The sequence below is a fragment of the Atractosteus spatula genome, chromosome 27, assembly GCF_055471065.1.
Source record: "Atractosteus spatula isolate fAtrSpa1 chromosome 27, fAtrSpa1.hap1, whole genome shotgun sequence".
In the NCBI taxonomy this organism is placed as follows: Eukaryota; Metazoa; Chordata; class Actinopteri; order Semionotiformes; family Lepisosteidae; genus Atractosteus; species Atractosteus spatula.
The window spans coordinates 8998673-9017333 of record NC_142732.1 but is presented as its reverse complement, the minus strand read 5'-3'; the positions used below and the strand labels follow the sequence as shown (position 1 = coordinate 9017333).

The window sequence follows — 18661 nt, the reverse complement described above, 5'->3', positions numbered from 1 at the left end:
CCTGCACCTCTTCCCATGTAGGCAACCTCAAGAGGGCGCTGGGGAGCAGACCTGCGTGATTGGCCTTTCCGCAGGTGGCACTTGTTAAAGGGAATGTTTGATTGGTTGAGGCCTACAACTCTTTAAAGAAATGCCAATCCCAGTTAATTATGCCCAACATTTTAAACACTCATTGCACTAAAGAGGAAAAGTCTCTGGCTAAAGATATAGACACGTATTAAGACCCAAAGGGATTGTCCCGCAAGGGGAACACGCTGTATCGCAGGTGTGGCGAAGGGACGCAGGGGAGCGTGACTGAGCGGAGGCTGGGGTTGACGTGCTTCCTGGACGGGTGACTGATCTGTCGTGTTTTCTTCCCTCCCCCCCTCTCCAGTGCGCGAGATGATCCTCCACCCCTACGACACGCAATCCGACAGCTTCTACTTCGTGGATAACAAACTGGTGATGCACAACAAGGCGGATTACTCGTACAGCGGGGGGCCCTAGGAGCGCAGGGGCCCCGCAGGGCTGGGACAGCCATGGACTGGAGGAGAGACACGGCCACACACAGCTGCACTCCACACTAGCCCTCCAAGCCCACGTCAGGGACCCCCAGGGGACCTCCAGCCCTCCCTCAGGGAGCTCCCGGCATCCACCCCACTGATCAGTAGCCAGCAGGCCAGCAGGCCAGTCCCCCCATGGGCCCAGCCTGCTAATGCACCATCTCCTGACCTGCACACAGGCCCCGCTGAGTGAGACGCCACTCCTACCTGCTGGGTTCCCTCTACTCTGCACGCGGGGAGGCAGCCAGTGTCACAATTTCCCTTCTGACTGACCCCTGACTGAACCTGTTTTTTCTCCACATTTCTCTTCACAGCTCTGGCAGCTTATGATTTTAGCGGTTCGAAAATCTGCAGCCTGGTTTTGGGCGTTTGTGTTCGAAACAGTCCTCTCATGTTCTCTCTGGGCTTTTTTTTTTGCTGTTTGACCACTCGTGGGGAGACCATCCAGATTCAGAGAGGTGCACGAGTGCATCTCGGGTGTATTTCCCAAAGGGCAACACAAACAGTAAAACATCAAATGTCAGAACTAAGAAACGGGGCTTAACCAAGACTGACATGCATAAATTGAAAAGCAATAAACACAAGATACCAGGAAAAAAATGATGTCTGAACCCCATGTAATTTTTTTAAATGATCCCAGTGGTCAATACACCTATATTTAATATATTTGACTTCTTGGATACTTCTGAAACTGAATTGGATAAAAGTTGAAAATATCTTTGACCCCATTAAACTCTGTTTATGTCCTATGAAATGATCGGAGCTATAGATTTATCAGACAATGTGCTGGTTAAACATTGCCATGTTCAACCAACACAGTTTTAAAAGACATCTGGCTTCTTATGCGTTCTTGATACAAAAAATACAATATTCACATTTTAGGGCTTTTTGAAGGGACGTGATTAATTTGTTACAATTGTAGTGTAGCAGCTGACTTGTGGATGGCCATCATTCTTAGTGAGTTGTGTTTTCTTAGTATGACTAAATAATATTGTATAAATTCTACAAACCATCCTTGAGCTCTCCTAATGCTTTTCTTTTAAACAGACAATTAGAAAAACATTCAATTATTACTCTGTCATGCAGTAAATAGGCAAGTTTACTTACCATTTTTGTGTATAATGGACTTGGGTTTACAGGAGGGACTTCTAACAAATTGTAAACTGGTACTGTATGTGTGTGCGTGTCTGTGTGTGTTTGTGTGCATTTGTCAAATGAGCTGAATGACTAACTGGAGTTGTGACTGAAAACGTCTTTATTGCAAGGAAGTGCTGCACTGACTTGTGTAGCACGATGCAGGTTGACTGTTATTCTCACTGTATCTATTAGTCTTAGAAAACAAACTGTGATTGCTGTTCAGCTGTGACCAGGGATCATGTCCTTATTTGTCAACACCACTGCACAAGAGAGTGTGTGTGCTTTAAATGCATATAGTTTAACTAGTTTTTCCTGTTTTGTCAACTTTAATAAAGAAGTGGGGCTCCCAGTATAGAAAGTTTTCTATAAGATGTATGCATAGAGAAATCTGAGATTGGAAAAGTTTACCTGATACTTTGTTCTAGATTAGAATGTTGTGTAACACAACGACGGTCTGTTATAGCTAGAACATTATACTCACCCTCTGTTTGTTACAAGTGACGACACTTGAACACCATAATCCAGTGCTAATTTCTAGTTAAGATTTAATCCAAATTTCCTTTGACTCTTTACTTATATGTATTTTTAATTATTTTTTCTTTTTCTTACCACACTTATGAGTTATGATGTGAGTTAGTGAGTTATGATGAAGAAAACTGCTTATCTGTCCTGCAGCATTTATGGTGTTATTACACAGAAGCTCAGGCAGCCAGCAACTCTGTGCATGTCTTTTCAAGCCCCCACCTCCCTCCACCACAACTTCACCCTTGCAGCTGCCTCCCTGACTCATTCCTCGTAAGTCAGGAGGATGGTGATTGTGCTGATCTTAGAGTTAACACAAAATTATTAAGCACAGTACACTGTGTTTTTTATATTCTTGGGCTCATTTCGTCATGATTAGGATTTGACTGAACAGCTGAAATCAAAGTAGCCACTTTTTAAGGCGCTCACCTGTGTGGGAATTCATTTCACGTGACTCTGAGTTCCAATACGGAGCAAACCCAGATCTGATGTGCCACTCTCTCGAGCACATGTAGCTCTTCCGCTCTTTAGAATCTGCTGTTTCTTGGACAACATACTGAAAGTGAAAAAAGGTTTCTTCAGCTTTTGTGGCAGTGACAGAAACAGCGGGTTTTTTTTAAAAAACAGACCAAAGGAGGTCGAGAATCCTGACGCTCGCTGCATGTCGTGAATGTTCGCCTCAAATGAGCGACAGACATCTCTCTCCCTGCAACTCGCACAACACGGGAAAAGGGTGAGGTGGGGGGAAATATTCAATTAAACATTCCATTCCAGAACATTGGTAGGAAAGCCGATGCACCTTAATTAATGTTCAAATTGTTTGGAGAGAGAGGTTTCGGACCAAAGGTTTTTAGTGAAGCAACAACAACAACAACAACAACAACAACAACAAAAAATCCGACAACGTTCCATTCCATGGCTCAGCCAGTGTCACACTAGTAACAGTTGAGGACTGCATTCGAGACATAGTTCAATAGAAGGCATATTTCAGCGCTGAATTCTTTCCTGGAGGAGGCATCAGTGCTGGCCTTGCTTTCTGTTCGTGAGAGAAAGAGCCCACTGAAAATGCAGAGTTCTGAGTATACAGAGAATCTGAATTGGTTGAAAGATTTACATTAAACGAACGTTCGGACTCAAAAGAACGCGGCTAGGGTATAGACTTGATGACGCCTAAGTGGAGAGAGCAGATCGCAAGGCTTCTTTTACTGTACTGTGGTGTTTTGCAAGCATTATCTCATCAACTGAAAGGCTTTTTTCAGGAAAAAAAAGGATTTTTAATTATTCTGTTTGAATGCCACACTGGCTCCTTTCTGTTTGTTCTAGGCTAATTCCAGGGGACGAAACCTTACTATACCAGACTTCTACTGAATGTAGTTCTTTAACCAGGGAATTCCAATAGGTGTGGGACTGCCTGACTGATATAGAAAGTGGTGCAGCAGCAACTTTCTCCAGTTAAGAGACTCTGAGAGACTGTTTTTTTCCCCCAGTTTGGGGTTTATATGAAAAAGTAATATTTCACCTGTCAAGAACAGGGGCTCAGACGCGGTCATAGATATGTGTGGTTCTGCTAGTTCATATAACACACTCATCAGCAGAGAGCGTCTTCTGACCATGATTTGTCTGTCAGTTAACACAGAATTATATTTTTAGAAAAATGTATGTACTGTATAGTTGCCTCAAAAGCGAAGGGGGTGGTGAGTTTTGAGTGTTTTTCGGGAAGGGCAGGAGTTAATGAAAAAGCCGAAGATCCTGTTCTAAAGTGTAAAAGCTTAAAAAGCACGGCGAGTTCACTGCTGTCATTCGCTGACGAGAGCTCCCTCTGGGCTCTCTCTGTGTGGCAGAAGAACGGGGGGAAAGATCAGCTATTATAGAAGGGGCGATATTCTGAGCCTAGGATTGTTTAATTTGAGGTAAGAATGTGGCTCCATCAGAAGTGAATGTCTTCTATATATTTATATTTCTAATGTACGGATTCACGTTTATACACTGTATATGATTTGAAATGACTTGTGAGCCCTGCATTTTTCTTTGGTGAAACATCTTGAAAAGACAAGTGTGGCCCAGGGTTTGAAAATTATAAGATTTAGAGGTTGCCAGTAGAAGGCATCTTTGAGGGACTATTTAAAAAAAGCTTCAGCGACTGGCGTGAATTCTAGGTACCGCCCAGCTCAGTGCACACTCTCCCACGTGCTCTGTTCATGCTGTAGTCCAGGGTGGGCTGTGGACAGGGCGTTTAAATACAATCACTGTTCCCAGCAGGAAGAAAAAGGGAAATCTTTTACTCGTCTCTCACACAGCAAACCATTCAACAATACTTCTGGTCGAGATTGTGCTGTCTTTTTGTACTATTAAACACCTTGTGTGAACTTTATTTTTGGAAAAAGCTGTTAGTTTTAAATGATACTGCCTGTGGGAGTGAAATGAGATCCTTCTATGATCACATTCCAGTATAAGACATTTGTAGGTGTACTTACTACGAAGCGAAATTCTGTTTTTTCCGGGAGTCTGTTGTGTTTCCGTCTACTTATACGTAGTGCTATTTAGAGGGCATTATTTTAAGACTTTAAAATGATTCAGTAGGAAATGAAGAATACCTTTGAAAATCAATCAAGTCAAACGCTGGAATTATCTTCTGTGGATCTGATCCATATTTTAGTCAAAGAAGTGGAACGGCTGTATTTATAATAGATGTTGTTTATTGTAAAATGATTTTAAAACAACAGAAAAATAAAATGTAAAGTTTTGGACAGTTATAATGCCAGTCTGGTAAGAAAAAATAAATATATGTGATTTTTTTGAAGTAGTGTCTTTGTTGTAATTTTTGCCTTATATAAACATCCATTTGTTTTCAGTGACCCCTTTATCTTCAGGGCATCTAACCTAGTGGGCACAGGGCACAATGCGAGACAATACCCTGGAGAGGATATTGTTTTTTCACTGTGGCAAGTGTGTTATCTTACCCACTGTGTGTCGTGAACCGTGAAGGTTAATGGCTGGTGTTCACTGTTAGTTTTATTGTTCTCAAGTTCCAGCTGTTAAAAGACACTTTAAGAAGTACAGAGCTTTAAGCCGAAATCTTTGGTAATAAAGTTCCCTCTTGGCACTACACCATGACACGACAAAAAAAATGATTAGAGAATTTGCTAAAACACTTTTACTCTTTGTACTCTTACTCATTTACTTCAGCAGCCCTAAACATCCTGTTTAAATTTGCTGAACATTTTTTCGTTACCCCACAGAACACTCCCAGGGGCAACAGGACACATTCGCCACTAGCCAGATGGTTTCAGAACACAGCTGCCTTTTTCAGCTTCGTTCTGAAATCCTCTGCAGAACAATCGCATTGGAAAATGTGAAATGTTTTCTTGGATTCTCTTTATCTCTTCCTGGTGCTCAAAAAAGCAAAAAGCAAAACAAAAAAATAATTTCTAGCTTGGAAGTTCTGCAAACGTGATAGGGAAGGGCATTGTTAACTTTTTTTTGTCTTTGGGTAGGCCAGTTCCTCTTTCTGGGATAACGTTGCTTAACAGTCAAATTGTTTGTGGTCTAATTTGGAGACCAATTCTTCAAATTGGTCTTCAAACAGGCTTAGTGTGATAAAATAAAGTTCCATTTAAGTCCCGCATATATAAATGTTTTCTCCAAAGAAATAGTTAGAATAAAAAGTTTGCTTGCCTTTAAACCTCATTTTCTTTTTAAAAAAAAGCAGTTTTGATCATATGTGAAAAGGGATGTAAAGGAACCTTTGAGAGAACGATGCCGTGAATGACGGAGGGCCGGAAAAGAAACCTACTGACACCTAGTGGAAATATCAATCAATACACCACCCGCAGAAACCATCTAACTTCAAAGGAACAGGTGGAGCTCCGTTCCATGCTGAAAGGTAAAGAAAAAAACCACGTTTCATCTGTAGGACCTTCCTCAAGTTCCCGACCGCCCATTTATGTCACATTAACATTAACTGAGCAGCCTTCTTGTTCACAGCTCCCTTAACCACCCACAACGCACTGGCCTCTGCCACAGAATCTGCTGGATCACCTGCAGGCACAGCCAATCCAATACAACATATCCAACGTGTCCAACCAAGCCGATCCGATCCAATCCAACAGTCATGCAGGGCCCCTCTGGACAGTTCTGCGTCAACCAGTGGATATCCTATATTTCCAGCAGCACCTTGTACTGTATCTCACACAGATAATACCCACTTACACTGGTGAGACAGGAAGAAGACTGGCGGACAGGGAGCCTGTCAGAGCTGTGAGGATCAAAGATTTCTCCAAACCGGTAGTTCCCTCTTTCACCTCTGGCGGCCAAGATCTGTCTGATCTCTCCGTCTGTGTCCTCACAGAGGGGTTTCCGAACTCCGATTCGCACAAAAAAATACAGCAAAACCAAAATGATTCTTAAACTTGGATCACACCTTCCCTTTTCTCTTAACAATAGATTAATCTTCTAAATCCTCTCCGTTCATTTGCAGAGTTCAGCTTTTCACACCTCTCAAACTGCTCTCGCTTAGTTTGGACACTCATTGACAACTGCTTTAGGTCCTTCCTACTTACTCCCTCCTTTGTGTTCTTTTTTACAACATTCCCTCTCTCCCTCACACCTGAAGAAGGCTCCACAGCTGAAATAGACCTTTCATTTACCTTTCAGCATGGCACAAACCTTTTCCTGGTCCATTGCAACCTATGCATGCTGACACGGCAGCCTACTCAAATCTTTTTCCCATACCCACAACACAGGATCTCAAAAGAGAAGGAATTCAGAACGACGTCGTCCCTTAAAATACCCTTTCTTCCTGATTCAGAGCTCAATAGTAGGCTCCAGACATTCTTTGATTAATCCCACAAGAAAGTGCAAAAGCACTGTTTTTAACTCCAGTTTTATTGCCTTCTGCAATCACCCGCAATCCTTCGGTTTTTACACTGTAACTCATGGTAGTGTGCATGTACTGTAGGCCTCCCTTCTGAAAGGGACTCTCTCTGCTATTAAAAAGAGGAGATGCTCCAATATGTGAAGCCAAGGGAATGTGCAGGTTTGACCTGCAGTTATGTCATTATGAACAGGGGAATTTCAGTACACAAAGCCAGATACAACAGTGTTTAAAGCCAGAGGTCAAGAAAGTTCAAGACTCAACTGCTCCAGTGAATGAAAGTGATCATATATTAGTATCCTTCTTGATGAAGAAGTCGTGATGTTGTTTCCGCCTTCCACTTTAGCTGGACTTGTTATCCACGTATCAGTATATACATTTAAAGCAAATAAGAGTTTTACGGAGGGCTGGCCTGCTTTTAAAGCAGACCCAGGAGATGCCTGCACTCCGTTCTTTAATTTCACCAGCCAACGTCTTGCTAACCTGTCCCGTTCAGTTCTGACCTCACTGGCCAGTTACAGGGTGGTTAGGGGAACTTACTGACGTACTTGTTAACCAGCTGCTTAAAGTCAGGCACAGGAGTTACAGGGAAGCAAGGCAGCAGCGTACAGTGAGATGGAATAGGAAACTGCACAGCTCTGGGCTTCCAGTTTCATTCCGAGTGCAGCTTCAGGCCTCAAAGAGGACCAGGGCTCTTTCAAACGGCTCACTCCCTCACCTCCAGGGCGCCCGCAGAGAAACAGGACATCTCTGCACGAAGGTTTTGCTCCAGTGCCAGAATGTGTACAATGAAGCCTTTCCCCTAGTAAAGTGTATTTTTAAAGAAAAAGAAATCGACCGAATCACGGCAAACGCGAAACCATTCTGCCTGGAAATGTCAAAACCCGCAGGAAATCAGGAGCAGAAAAGAGCTCAAAGAGTTACATGCAGACCAGCCTTCCCTGGCACCTGTGGGTGGTTGCGGTGCCGCGGTGTGCGGTGTGCGGTGCCAGCTGTCTCCCCTCGCCCTCACAGGAGTGGAATGGGTGTGTTCTCAGGTGCAGGCAGGTAGCTGCTGCCCGTGCTGTCGAAGTCGGCGAAAGCAGCCGAGTAGATTCCTGTAATGTGGACGTCGGCCAGGCTGCCCTCCTCCGCCATGGCGGGCACGCTCTGCTCGCTGGCGCCGCTGCCCCCTTGCCCTGGGCAGCTGCCCGACTGCCCGGGGCCCGGGGGGGACGAGGAAGGTGAGGTCGCTATGACAACCAGAGAGTCCAGGGCCAGGCTGTCGTCTTTCAGATCCTCCCACAAACTGCCTGCGGGGACAGAGGAGGCACCGGTGAGGGAGGCATGCCAAAAACGGCACTTGCCTTCTCCCATTTAACTCTAAAAGAGCCCTGCGAGCCCTGTTGTATTTACAGAGTGCGGGATCCGCGTGTGCAGACCTGTAGGAGGAAGGTTTTCAGGGCAGGCCCATACAGCAGGCTAGAGCTGATGCAGTTAAAAGTGAGTTTGTGTGACGATACCCTGCACCCCCCACCCCCCCTCCGTACTCTCTTACCCTGCAGCTGGAAGTCCGTGAGGCTGGGGTTCAGCATGTCGACGTCATTACTGAGCTCCCCGTCTGCCAGGCTCTCCTGCAAGCTCCTGCGTGTGCAGTGTTCGGCCTGCAGGGCGGCGCTATAGGCAGGTGGGGTCTGGGAGGGCAGGAGGGAGCCATGGCTGTCTGGCCTGGGGGGGGTGTCCGATGATACCTGCTGCCCACCGGGGCAGAGATATGAGAAGGCCTGGGGAGCGGGGGGCAGGTAGGGGGGCTGCTGCCCAGCGAGGAGAGAGGCTGCCCGGCTGCCCTGGAATGAACGCCTGGCGGTCTGGCTCAGGGCGCCATGCTGGGAGGGGGTGAAAGATGGGGGTCTCTCGAAGTCAGCGGGCCTCCTGAGCGAGAAAGGCTGCCCCAGGCCGCTGGAGAAGACCTTGAACTTGTCCGGTTTGTCCCCAAGCAGGCGATCCAGCTCTTCTGGAAAAAAAACACAAGCAGCCAAAGAAGCTCAGGACCAAAATAACCTTGGAGGTATTTAATGATCCCTAATAATTCAGAAGGGGCCCTACCTACAGGTCAACTCATATTCCCAAAAACTGTTATGAAAAAGGTTAATTAAACCCTAATCCTCCTGCTCTTACAGCCACCACTAGTATAGTAATTAGTTTGTAGAGAGTCTTTTAAATAAAAAACCCAAAATGCAGCACAAAGACAATGTCAGAGGGAATCAAATCAAATTAAACTCTGAGTAAGGCTGCAGTACAGGAGACACCAGTGAACAAAAGTTGTTCTCCACAGACAACAATGTGGAAGGCAGCATATGGTCAAGTCGTGAAGATATCCAGATCAATGGAACATTCAGATCAATTGTAGCTTAAACGTAACAGGTAACCAGTACAGGGAGGCCAGGACAGTGGTAATATGATCATATGACGTAACCATTTCATCATTTTGTTTAGCTCTGGTCAGTATCAGGAGTAGTGGTATCGGGACTGCCCGTGTTGCGCCACGCGGTGCCCACCTGGCCTGGCCATGCTCTTGCGCACGGTCAGCGGGTCTTTGCGGCGCCACTTGTGCAGCTCCTCCTGCATCTTCTCCACCTTGGCGGGGTTGAGGGCCCACAGGCAGCCCTTCCGCGACGAGCTGCCACACTTGCTCTCCACCTTCTCGAAGCACTTGTTCAGGGACAGGTTGTGGCGGACAGAGTTCTTCCAGCCGTCGGGAGCTGTCTGAGGAGAGGGGACCCAAAAAGAGCAGCTGTGGGCATCAGCGAGATGGTGGGGGGGGACTTTAAATTGTCCCTAATGCTCACATATTTTTCATTAAGTCAGTTCTGGAATTCGGGGATGCAATAACAACAGCAGAACTCATTTTTTAACAGGCTACCCAAGCAGTTATGGACCCCTAACCTTCTACGTCACTACATGCATAGATCACCCTTTGCTCACTGTCAATCTGATGAAAAATCCAGCTTGTATAAACTCACCTTTCCATGTATTTTTGCTGTTTCCAGAAAACACTTCACCTCCCAGTCTAAATACTGCAGAGCTAGGCTTGCTCAGTTTGGCAATGAGCTACAGTTCAGAAACAGCCTGTGTTTGTGCACTGTGCTAGCAAGGTCTGTATTTATAGAAATATAAATACAAGTCAAAGCAAAGCAGCTGTACTGCATTTTTTTCCTTGCGGCCAAGCAACATCTAACGGCACAGGAACACACGCTGTATTTTGTGCATCACTCTGGCTCTATTTTAAGACAATGCCCCAAAAAAACTTTTGTTGTATAACGAAAAAGAACAAAGCCATTGACAAATGGGTGTGCACTGTGGATCTCTGTGACCTGGGGCATGAAACTAAGAATGACACAAGATCTTGTTAATGATGATGCATGTGTGTGATACTTTGTGATGCTTCACAGCTGATAAGTGGACATCCCCTGATATACTGTATCTGGTCCAGTCAGGCAAGATGGGTTTGCACTGCAGGCATCAGGACAAGGCAACTCAACCTGACTGAAGCACAGCACTGTCAATCAGGCGTTTCCTAATAAACCACGCCAATATCTGGACAGATGGCAAGAAGAAACATCTGTGATGGCACCATCACGGCAGGAGAGAGCTTGTTTCCACAGTGTTGCACATGCCTGCCACATCACCGTGGCCACGTGGCATGCCCATCCTCGAGCACGGTGCAGCATGTGAACGCAGGCCAGGCGGATCGCAATCAAGCCCCAACGGGTACAGGCTGATGATCTGAAGGGAGCCGAACGCTGCCGACTTCCCGGCATTAATCACAACTGGCTCTTGGCCAGGTCACTTCTTAAAGGTGTCAGAGAAATGTCGAAAAAGAATCCAGTGGCTACACACGCGCCTTCTGAATCCACACAGGATCAGTGAATGAAGCTCAGGCCGCCCTGCAATTCTCGTTCTGTGGTTGGGGAAGCCGACAGTGAACAAAGTTGGGAAGGGTTGCACTGGCACCGTTGTTCTGTGCCCACACACAAAATCTGCTTGGTGGTTATTTCAAGTGCATTGAGGATGGCTTGATTACGCACTGCGATTAAACACCGAGAGGAAGAGCATCTTGCAGTGCTTTGTCAGGGGAGAAACTGAGTGCTGTGTACCTTGGAGAGAGCTAAAAAGCAGCAGAACAAAACAACGGGTTATACTTTCTTCTCCTGCATTTCTGAGTGGCTTCATCAAACACATCTTTAGCTCAAATTTGCTGTGTCTCATTACTTTGCAAAAAAGGGATAAGAGGCAGGAAATGGGCAACTTCTCTGGCATTTCTCTTGCCTCTAACATGTCCTAGGTGCTTGACAATTGGGCAGGATTACCTTGAAATAGGGGAAATGTTCAGTCATGAAGTTGTAGATCTCACTGACAGGCAGGCTCCCTGTCTTGCTGTTCCGCAGTGCCATGAAGATGAGAATGCTGCAGAGAGGGAGAACGGGTGACACAGATCACTGCCTCTGCTTGCGGAGGCACTGACTGGTCTCCGCTGGCAGGGGCTCTGTGTGGTTTAGCACAAGCAGTTCAGGCCCATTCCTCTGCACTATGCCAGCTGTCGCATCATCCAGGTGGGGCTGCACACTGGTCGTGGTGGAGGGGATCCCCATTACCTGTAAAGCGCTTTGAGTGGAGTGTCCAGAAAAGCGCTATATACTGTATGTGTAAGCAATTATTATTATTCTCTTCCTCCTCAGGGAGGAAAGCCATTCTTGTGTGTCCTTATCCTGACTCTTATCACGTGAGGAAAACGGGTACTTGTTATTTCTTTTTTGTTTTGGAACCAAAGTACAAATGTACAAAATCCAACTTTACTTAGAGCCCTGCAAAGGTACAGTAACACACTGGTAGGGTGTGTATTGCCAAACGCGAGTGTGTGTTAAGATTAGAAGACAGCAGTGATTTACAGAGACAGAAGTCAGCTGTATTCTGTGAGGCCACAGGGTGTTATGACTGGCGGAATTTGCCTGGGCTGTCTTCTCTATACACCTGCTGTAAAGCAAGCGGCTGCTCTCAGCGCCGGAGAAGGGAATTGATTTACTGATGGCAACGTGGTGCTACTTGAACACAGCCCTCCTGAACACGTGCCAGTTTAGCTGAAATGATCGTGGTTGGGGGGTTCTCAGTGGAAAGTATTCTGAGCCAGAACTTGTTTGGCTTGAGAACAGAAAAAAAAAGTGGTGACTTGGGTTTCTAGCTTTTGGGTATCAGTGAAAAAAAAACCCAACACAACTTTAATTTGCCTACTTCAAGAAATTACATGTTGAGATTGTACCTTATCACCTGTGTCTAATATTTTAATTGTTACTATTTCCTACCCAGTGTCAACACCTGGAGGTGGAGGGCAGTCCTGTCCTGTATTTAATACACTGATTGCACAGAGAACAGAGGATTTCTTGTAGACGTTTTTCTTGGCCCCAGGCTTTCTGAAACACCTTCCTGAAGGCAGCAGTTGAAATTGGGAATGAAGAGGGAGTGAGGGGTCGTCAGTGTTAAGCTGAGCTTTCCTTTGAACTGATATAATACAGCTCTTTAAGGTGTTTCTGTGGTCGTCAATTATTTTACTAGCAGTATTAGCAATTCTGGCCATTTTCCCTCAACGCTTAATGCTCAGGCTACCATACCACACTGTGACATTTTTCTGTTTAAAGCTTCTGAAGAAGCTGTTAAATTGGTCTAGTCAAGCAAGGAACCAGCAGGTTTATCTCATGTATGATCGGAGCTGGAATGAAAACCCACAGATATGCTGAACCTCCAGGATCAGGACTGGATATCCCTGCTTTTGTTCTTCCTCTTGTGTGAATGAGCCAGGGAGTGAACGGGCAGTGTTTTAAAAAGCAACGCTCCACGTGGCATTGAAGTGACCGACCTGTAGGAGTAGATGGGCTTGGGGTAGAGGGTGTGTGGGGGCTCCTGGGCACAGTCGGGTGCGATGCACTGGAAGGAGTATTGGAGATTGTCCAGCTGTGGCACCACTGGATAGACGCTGCCTGTGGAGAACTGTAGGGGAAAAAAAATGCAAACTCTGAAGCCAGATGGCCACTTGCTGACAAGTTCAGGAAATCTGGTAAAGTCATGGAGGAGCTTTCTTCCTAGAAAGACATCTAGTTGTCCCCTTTGTCCCCAGAGCATCCCTCAGCCCCCAGATCTGTCATTCAGTCTGATAACACACAGAAACAAACACACTATTATATACTGGCTTTTCACACACCGTGCAATTTTATTGTCTTACATGTAAGGAAGACTCGCTGGTGACTCCAAGCTCCTTGTTTCTAATTTTGTCATGCACTAATCTCTTACTTTGCTTTGCAGGATCTGTTACGAAACCTAGAAAAATAACACATTACAGTGCTGGAGAATTTAACCCTAGAAGAGCACATTGCTGAGGACAGTCAGGGCACTGGTTCACATTGCTTTCACAGGGTCTTACCGGCTGCAGGGCCTGAGCTGCTCTGTAGCTGTGCTGTATCTGCGAGGGGTAAGAGCAGGATTTCACCTTCTCATCCTCTGATATATCGGGGGTGTCTGGGTACGAGGGCTGTGCTCCCTGCAATGAGCATAAAAAGTGTAAACGCAAAAAGTCCAGTGCCTTTAAAAATATGGTTATCCATGCTAAATAAAAACTACAACAAAAGCAGTTCTTGTCTTTTTTTTTTAATGATTCTGAACATAAACCACTGCCTTCACAAATGCTGTCACACTTGTTTCAATGGCACTGAGTTCTCCTGGGTAAGGCTTCTGTCTGTATTGGTCTCTACTATAAAATAGAGGCCCGCTTCACCAACAGATCATCTTGTCCACTGGGCCAGGCAGAGAGCTGGTACAGTTCTCCAGTCACGGTCCCAGTCTTAAAACCAGGACTCCTGGGAGCTCAGCCAGTGCAGAGGTGTGGCTCTATGGTCCAGGAGTCATTGATTCCAGCCTGGCTCAGGTTACTAGCTGGTGGCGACTGGATTTCTCTACGCAGTGAAGTACAAACTGTCAGAATGCTAGACAGAGCTGAGGCAGAGTGGTCAGCCAGAACCCTCTCAGTCTTTGCTGAAACAATGACTCCTGCAACATTAACTCTCCTGTAAATGTCTCCTGTATTTTTACAGGAGACATTAACCCTCCTGTAAAGAAATTGTGGAGCTTTTCAAGGCTGTGTCAGGTGGGCATGTTCACCCTGCAATACAGGAGTCAAAGCCAAGACTCAAGAACACAGGTGATTCCATATCGACTGGGTACATGATGAAAAATAATTGACAGTTCCATCCATCCATTTTCTAACTGCTTTATCCAATACAGAGCTGTGGGAGAGCCGGAGCTGATCCCGGCAAGCAATGGGTGCAACGCAGGGTACACCCTGGGCAGGACGCCAGTCCGTCGCAGAATTGGCAATTCCATATTGATAAAATAAAAACTAGAGAGCCAATGAATGGGAGTTAATGTCCCATTATAGTCTAATCTGAATCTGCAAGATGCTCTGGGAACCCACAGCTCCACCGATCTTTGTCCTGCCCTCATAAAGGCCTCAGTCCAGTGTCCCCCTCCATTGCTTTTGATCACTGACAGATTAGCAAGTTAGCTGAGCTCCGCCTAGACTCTCACTTCAACGCCTGTTGCCCTTTGAAACACACCCAGCCCACCCAGAGAACAAAAAGGTCCTGCTACCAGTTTCCCCTCATACGTGGGGGGTAATAACAAACTACCACATCATTCCTTAAATAGGGTCATGATAATACACTCACTGGCCAGAATAATAGGAACCCCCTGTCCAATGGATAGAGTTTTCCATTGGCAAAGCAATGAGTGTTTGGCTTCAGACAGATTTCCATCACCTTCCCCGGCCAGAACAATCCCCAGATCTCATATGAGAAACCAGTGGAACCAGAGGAAGTGCAGTTCAGTCCCACTGTCACGTCTCAATCGCCTGGCAAGGGGGGGTTGGGCTGCAGATCTTTCAAGACCTTACAGATTGAGTGCCAGGCCCTGTTCACGTGGTTCTTGTGCATTGTTCACTTTTGATTCCTTGTGATTTGGCCAGTGAGTCCTCGTGCATCGTTGCTTTCAAGCTCATGAGTTGCTGTAGCTCACCATCAGTCTTGTGCTCTGCACACTGCTGCTGTAGGGCACCACGCTGGACCATGTCCCTGGAACCGCAGGTGGAAGGCTGTCGGGCTCCTGACTGCATGCTGGGGGCATGGACTCTGAGAGCTTCATTCCCTCAAACCCTCTGAAAGATCGGGGAGGAGAGCACGGGTCTCCCTGGGCCCCCAAATGAATGTTGTACCCCTCTGCGCTATACTGGCGTCGATAAGGGTGAAAGTGAGTGGGCTCGGCAGAGCCGAACCCCTGCCCCATCACACCATCGCTGCTATGCCGCCGGTACTTCTCTGTGGAGATGCCCTTCGGCCTGTAGGGGGCGCTCTCTGTTCGCTGGAAAGGCAGGGGAATCTCCCCAAGGCTTGGGTCATCCTGTTCGCGAGAGAAAAAACAGCAACGGTAAAATTGCATGTTAAAAAAAAAACAACATATCACTACACAAGTGCAGGATCAGATTCCAGAGGGGGCGCAGCTATCCCAGCCTTCGGCAAGGTACTTCAGACTGCTGTAAAATACCCAGTGTAGATGGATCCAAACGTAAGGTGAGCTGGATGAAAGCACCAGCCAATTAGACTGGTGATAATAATAATAATCTTGTAAGTGTAAGGTACAGTATGAAGGATTAGAGTTTTCAATAGAACAAGTTCAGTAGGTGGCTGCGTCAGCATGCGTAGGCTGCAAAGGAGCAAGTAAAGGGTTTATTCCATGCTGAAAAGAGAAGAAAAGAAACACAATGTTTCAGATGTGGAGCCTTCTTCAGGTGTCGCACCTTGTTCCTTATTCAATAGAAAATATAAAACACATCGGAGACTGGTTTAAAAAGAAGAGTTGAACACCAGATAAAGTACAGGCAGTTCTACATCCAGGAGCCACAGTAGGTGTTGCACCTTCAACTGGAGGTGAATCCAGATTGTTTCAGTGGTTATATTTGCAAGCAAGGAGCTACTCAGCTTTGAAATCTGAATGCTAATAAAATTCTAGAAGGGATGGAAGCTGTACTGGATTTTAAAGAACAGCTACCCTGTCCTTCAATCCTGACTAAAGCAGGGCTCAGCACCAGGCAAGGAGCACAGCAGTCACTTGACCACAGCTGGAGAGGTCACCAGAGGCAACGGTCAGATTAGAACATGCGACTGGTGGGATCGTATGTGCAGTGCTTACAGGTCATATAACTCTCAGTGATGGTGCAGGGGGGCTCAGTGCAGCCCTAAAGAGGACAAGGAAAAAATTGCCAAACATAAATAAGAATATCAAAGATAAAGATTAGGGACAAGGGGGGATTTAGACAACGGAATACTTGCATATTGAAGTGGCCCAACCTTTCAGGGCTATTAAATAAAATAAATCCAGATCTTTTCTCTCTTGTAGAGATTGGAATCTTCACGTTCTTTATATTTTCCCTGTTAGTACAGTATATACAGTATATGTATAGGATTATAGGATATAACCTAAATACAGGCCTATATCATGAGATAAATGTTACAACTCAGTGGTATGTTGGGCAAAAGTATCTTATCTGATAAAGAATATTAAAATATTTGCACTGACATAAAAAGCCCTTACAGCTATAATAAGTTTAAAGGAAAGTAAATGGAATTAATGACAGGATTAAAAACTGCTTTGGGGAATATATTAACATGAGAGGCATTCAGTTATCCTGGAGTGTGTGGCATGTTAGAATTCAGTCTCATTATCCAGCCAACAGCTGCCTGTTAGCAGAGGCAAGGAACAGGGCTCACCTAGCACAAATCATTAAACACAAACAGAGGCTCTGGAGACCTAGCAGCAAAACAGAGTTAGAAAAGACTTGAAAAAATCAAATATCTACCTATCAGATTAATATCACGTGAATTAAATTAAATGAATGCCAAGCAATCATGATTTCATAGTATGATGACAGTAATGGTCTTGTTGTTAAATAATAACTGGCATTGTCTACTTTCGCACATCCAGAAATAAATTTGTAAGTGACTTCATTTATTTTACAATTGCCAGCTTGGGCTAGTGAAAGTCTTCTCCAGATGAAAACTCAACAAAAGTGTTTTTTTTTAACTCAAATACAAACTCGAAGTGGGATTATTAGGGAAAGGCCAACATTGACAACACCTAACTTCTGTATGTTTACAGTGTATTGCAGAGAAATAAAAGGCACTGGGGAAGCTTTTCTCCGGAGTGTGGGACTATTACCTGTGTCTGTGCCATCTGTAAGGGGGGTGACAGCTGTGTGTCATAGGTGGGCCTTCCTGATCTGGGCGACATCTGAACTGGGGTACTTCTGCTGGAACTGGAAGAGAAGTTCTGGTTGTGTGTCTCCGTGGCCATACTGCAAGGCTGACAGCCTGGAGAGGAGGAGAAGCAGGTTGTTAATAAGTGTGCAGTACAGAGGTGGCACGAAATAGAACGTGTGTAAGTGCTCTAACTGTAAGTTTCAAAGACAAAAAGGAACAGCAAATCCCTGACAGGTTAAAGTTTAGTAAAAAAAAACTGAACGGACAAGCCAAAGACCTTCTTCAGGACAAAAAGTGAAGAGAACACTCAAGGACACAAGTCGTCATGAAAAGAAAGTTTATCAGGGCGTTTCTTCACACTAAGAGCTATGAATGCTTGGAACAAGCTTTCAAGACACAATGTTGAAGCAGATTTTCTGGGATCCATCAGACAAGAACTGGATGAGACACTTTGATTAATGAGATGCTGGAAACCCAACAAGCAAGATGGTGATCTGATTTTTAATCTTTCCGTCTTTATAACCCATTAAAGGAGACTGAGTACCAATGGATTATAAAATAACACTGAGAGTAGGAATCCCTTCAGACAGACTCCTACACAGGAGGAACTGATTGTCTCTCTTGCTTTTAACGGTCCGTCATTCCCAATTTCATACAGATTCATACTGTATCTTCGTCAGTCTTCTCCAGAGTCATGGGCCCCTGTCCTGCTAGCTCATACTGGTCTGAGTGGGACACGTAGTATGGGCGGCTGGGGGCGCAGTCATGCAGAACCCACTCTGACACAGCAGGCAGGCGGCCTGAAACTAGCCCCAAAGCTCATTAAGATCTCAAGTTCACCGTGAAGATTAGGTCATATAACAACAACAGCCGAAAGAGAAGTTTCTTTTTTTTTTCCTACTTGAACTCAGCTTCTTGTCGAGTAGGGAAATTTTAACGTGTTCTCAGTTGTTTTTTTTTGCTATTTTTTCTCTTTCACCTCCGACGCTACATGAAGCCAAAGATGACAGAGCAGGGTGATGCCGAGAGGCACTCCGCGGCTGTAGGGGAAAACTGAGAAGGTCTGTGTAATGACAGGCAGCTGATCGGCTGACCCTCCGCAGCTGGGCAGTGGGTTGGTGTTTGTCCCTCGTTTTGAAAGTTAGACAGAAGATTAGCGAAGCCCCGGCTTTAAATATTCCCGTCTACTTCTCAACAGAAGAGTGACAGAAATTCTCTGGATGTGCGATTTTGCCATGGTATTTCCTTCATTT

At 45.5% G+C, this 18661-nt stretch overlaps 2 protein-coding genes across 2 annotated transcripts in view; one reads left to right on the top strand and one right to left on the bottom strand.

Moving 5' to 3' along the window:
* Positions 1–5001, top strand: part of unc119a1 (unc-119 lipid binding chaperone a1) — a 32779-nt gene extending 27778 nt beyond the window's left edge. The window contains exon 5 of the mRNA XM_088907127.1: positions 374–5001. Within this exon, the coding sequence (XP_088763253.1) occupies positions 374–486 (113 nt within the window). The 3' untranslated portion in view covers positions 487–5001. The remainder of the gene's footprint in view (positions 1–373) is intronic.
* A 3081-nt stretch (positions 5002–8082) lies between these two features.
* foxn1 (forkhead box N1) lies at positions 8083–17502 on the bottom strand. Its single transcript, XM_088907057.1, has 8 exons — positions 17368–17502; positions 15172–15552; positions 13526–13642; positions 12965–13095; positions 11424–11520; positions 9612–9819; positions 8612–9067; positions 8083–8366 (listed from the first exon to the last, which is right to left on the bottom strand). The coding sequence occupies exons 1-8, from the start codon at positions 17500–17502 to the stop codon at positions 8083–8085; spliced, it is 1809 nt and encodes a 602-aa protein (XP_088763183.1).
* Between the last annotated feature and the right edge of the window lie 1159 nt (positions 17503–18661).

What these genes read in the sequence shown, in the direction of transcription:
- foxn1 (XM_088907057.1), bottom strand. Translation starts at nt 17,502, where the DNA reads ATGGCCACGGAGACACACAACCAGAACTTCTCTTCCAGTTCCAGCAGA. An exon ending in AAGCCCATCTACTCCTACAG is followed by an intron (nt 11,521 to 12,964) that starts GTCGGTCACTTC and finishes CCCTCTCTGCAG; the next exon opens with CATTCTCATCTTCATGGCAC. An exon ending in CAAGAGCATGGCCAGGCCAG is followed by an intron (nt 9,068 to 9,611) that starts GTGGGCACCGCG and finishes TTTTTTTTCCAG; the next exon opens with AAGAGCTGGATCGCCTGCTT.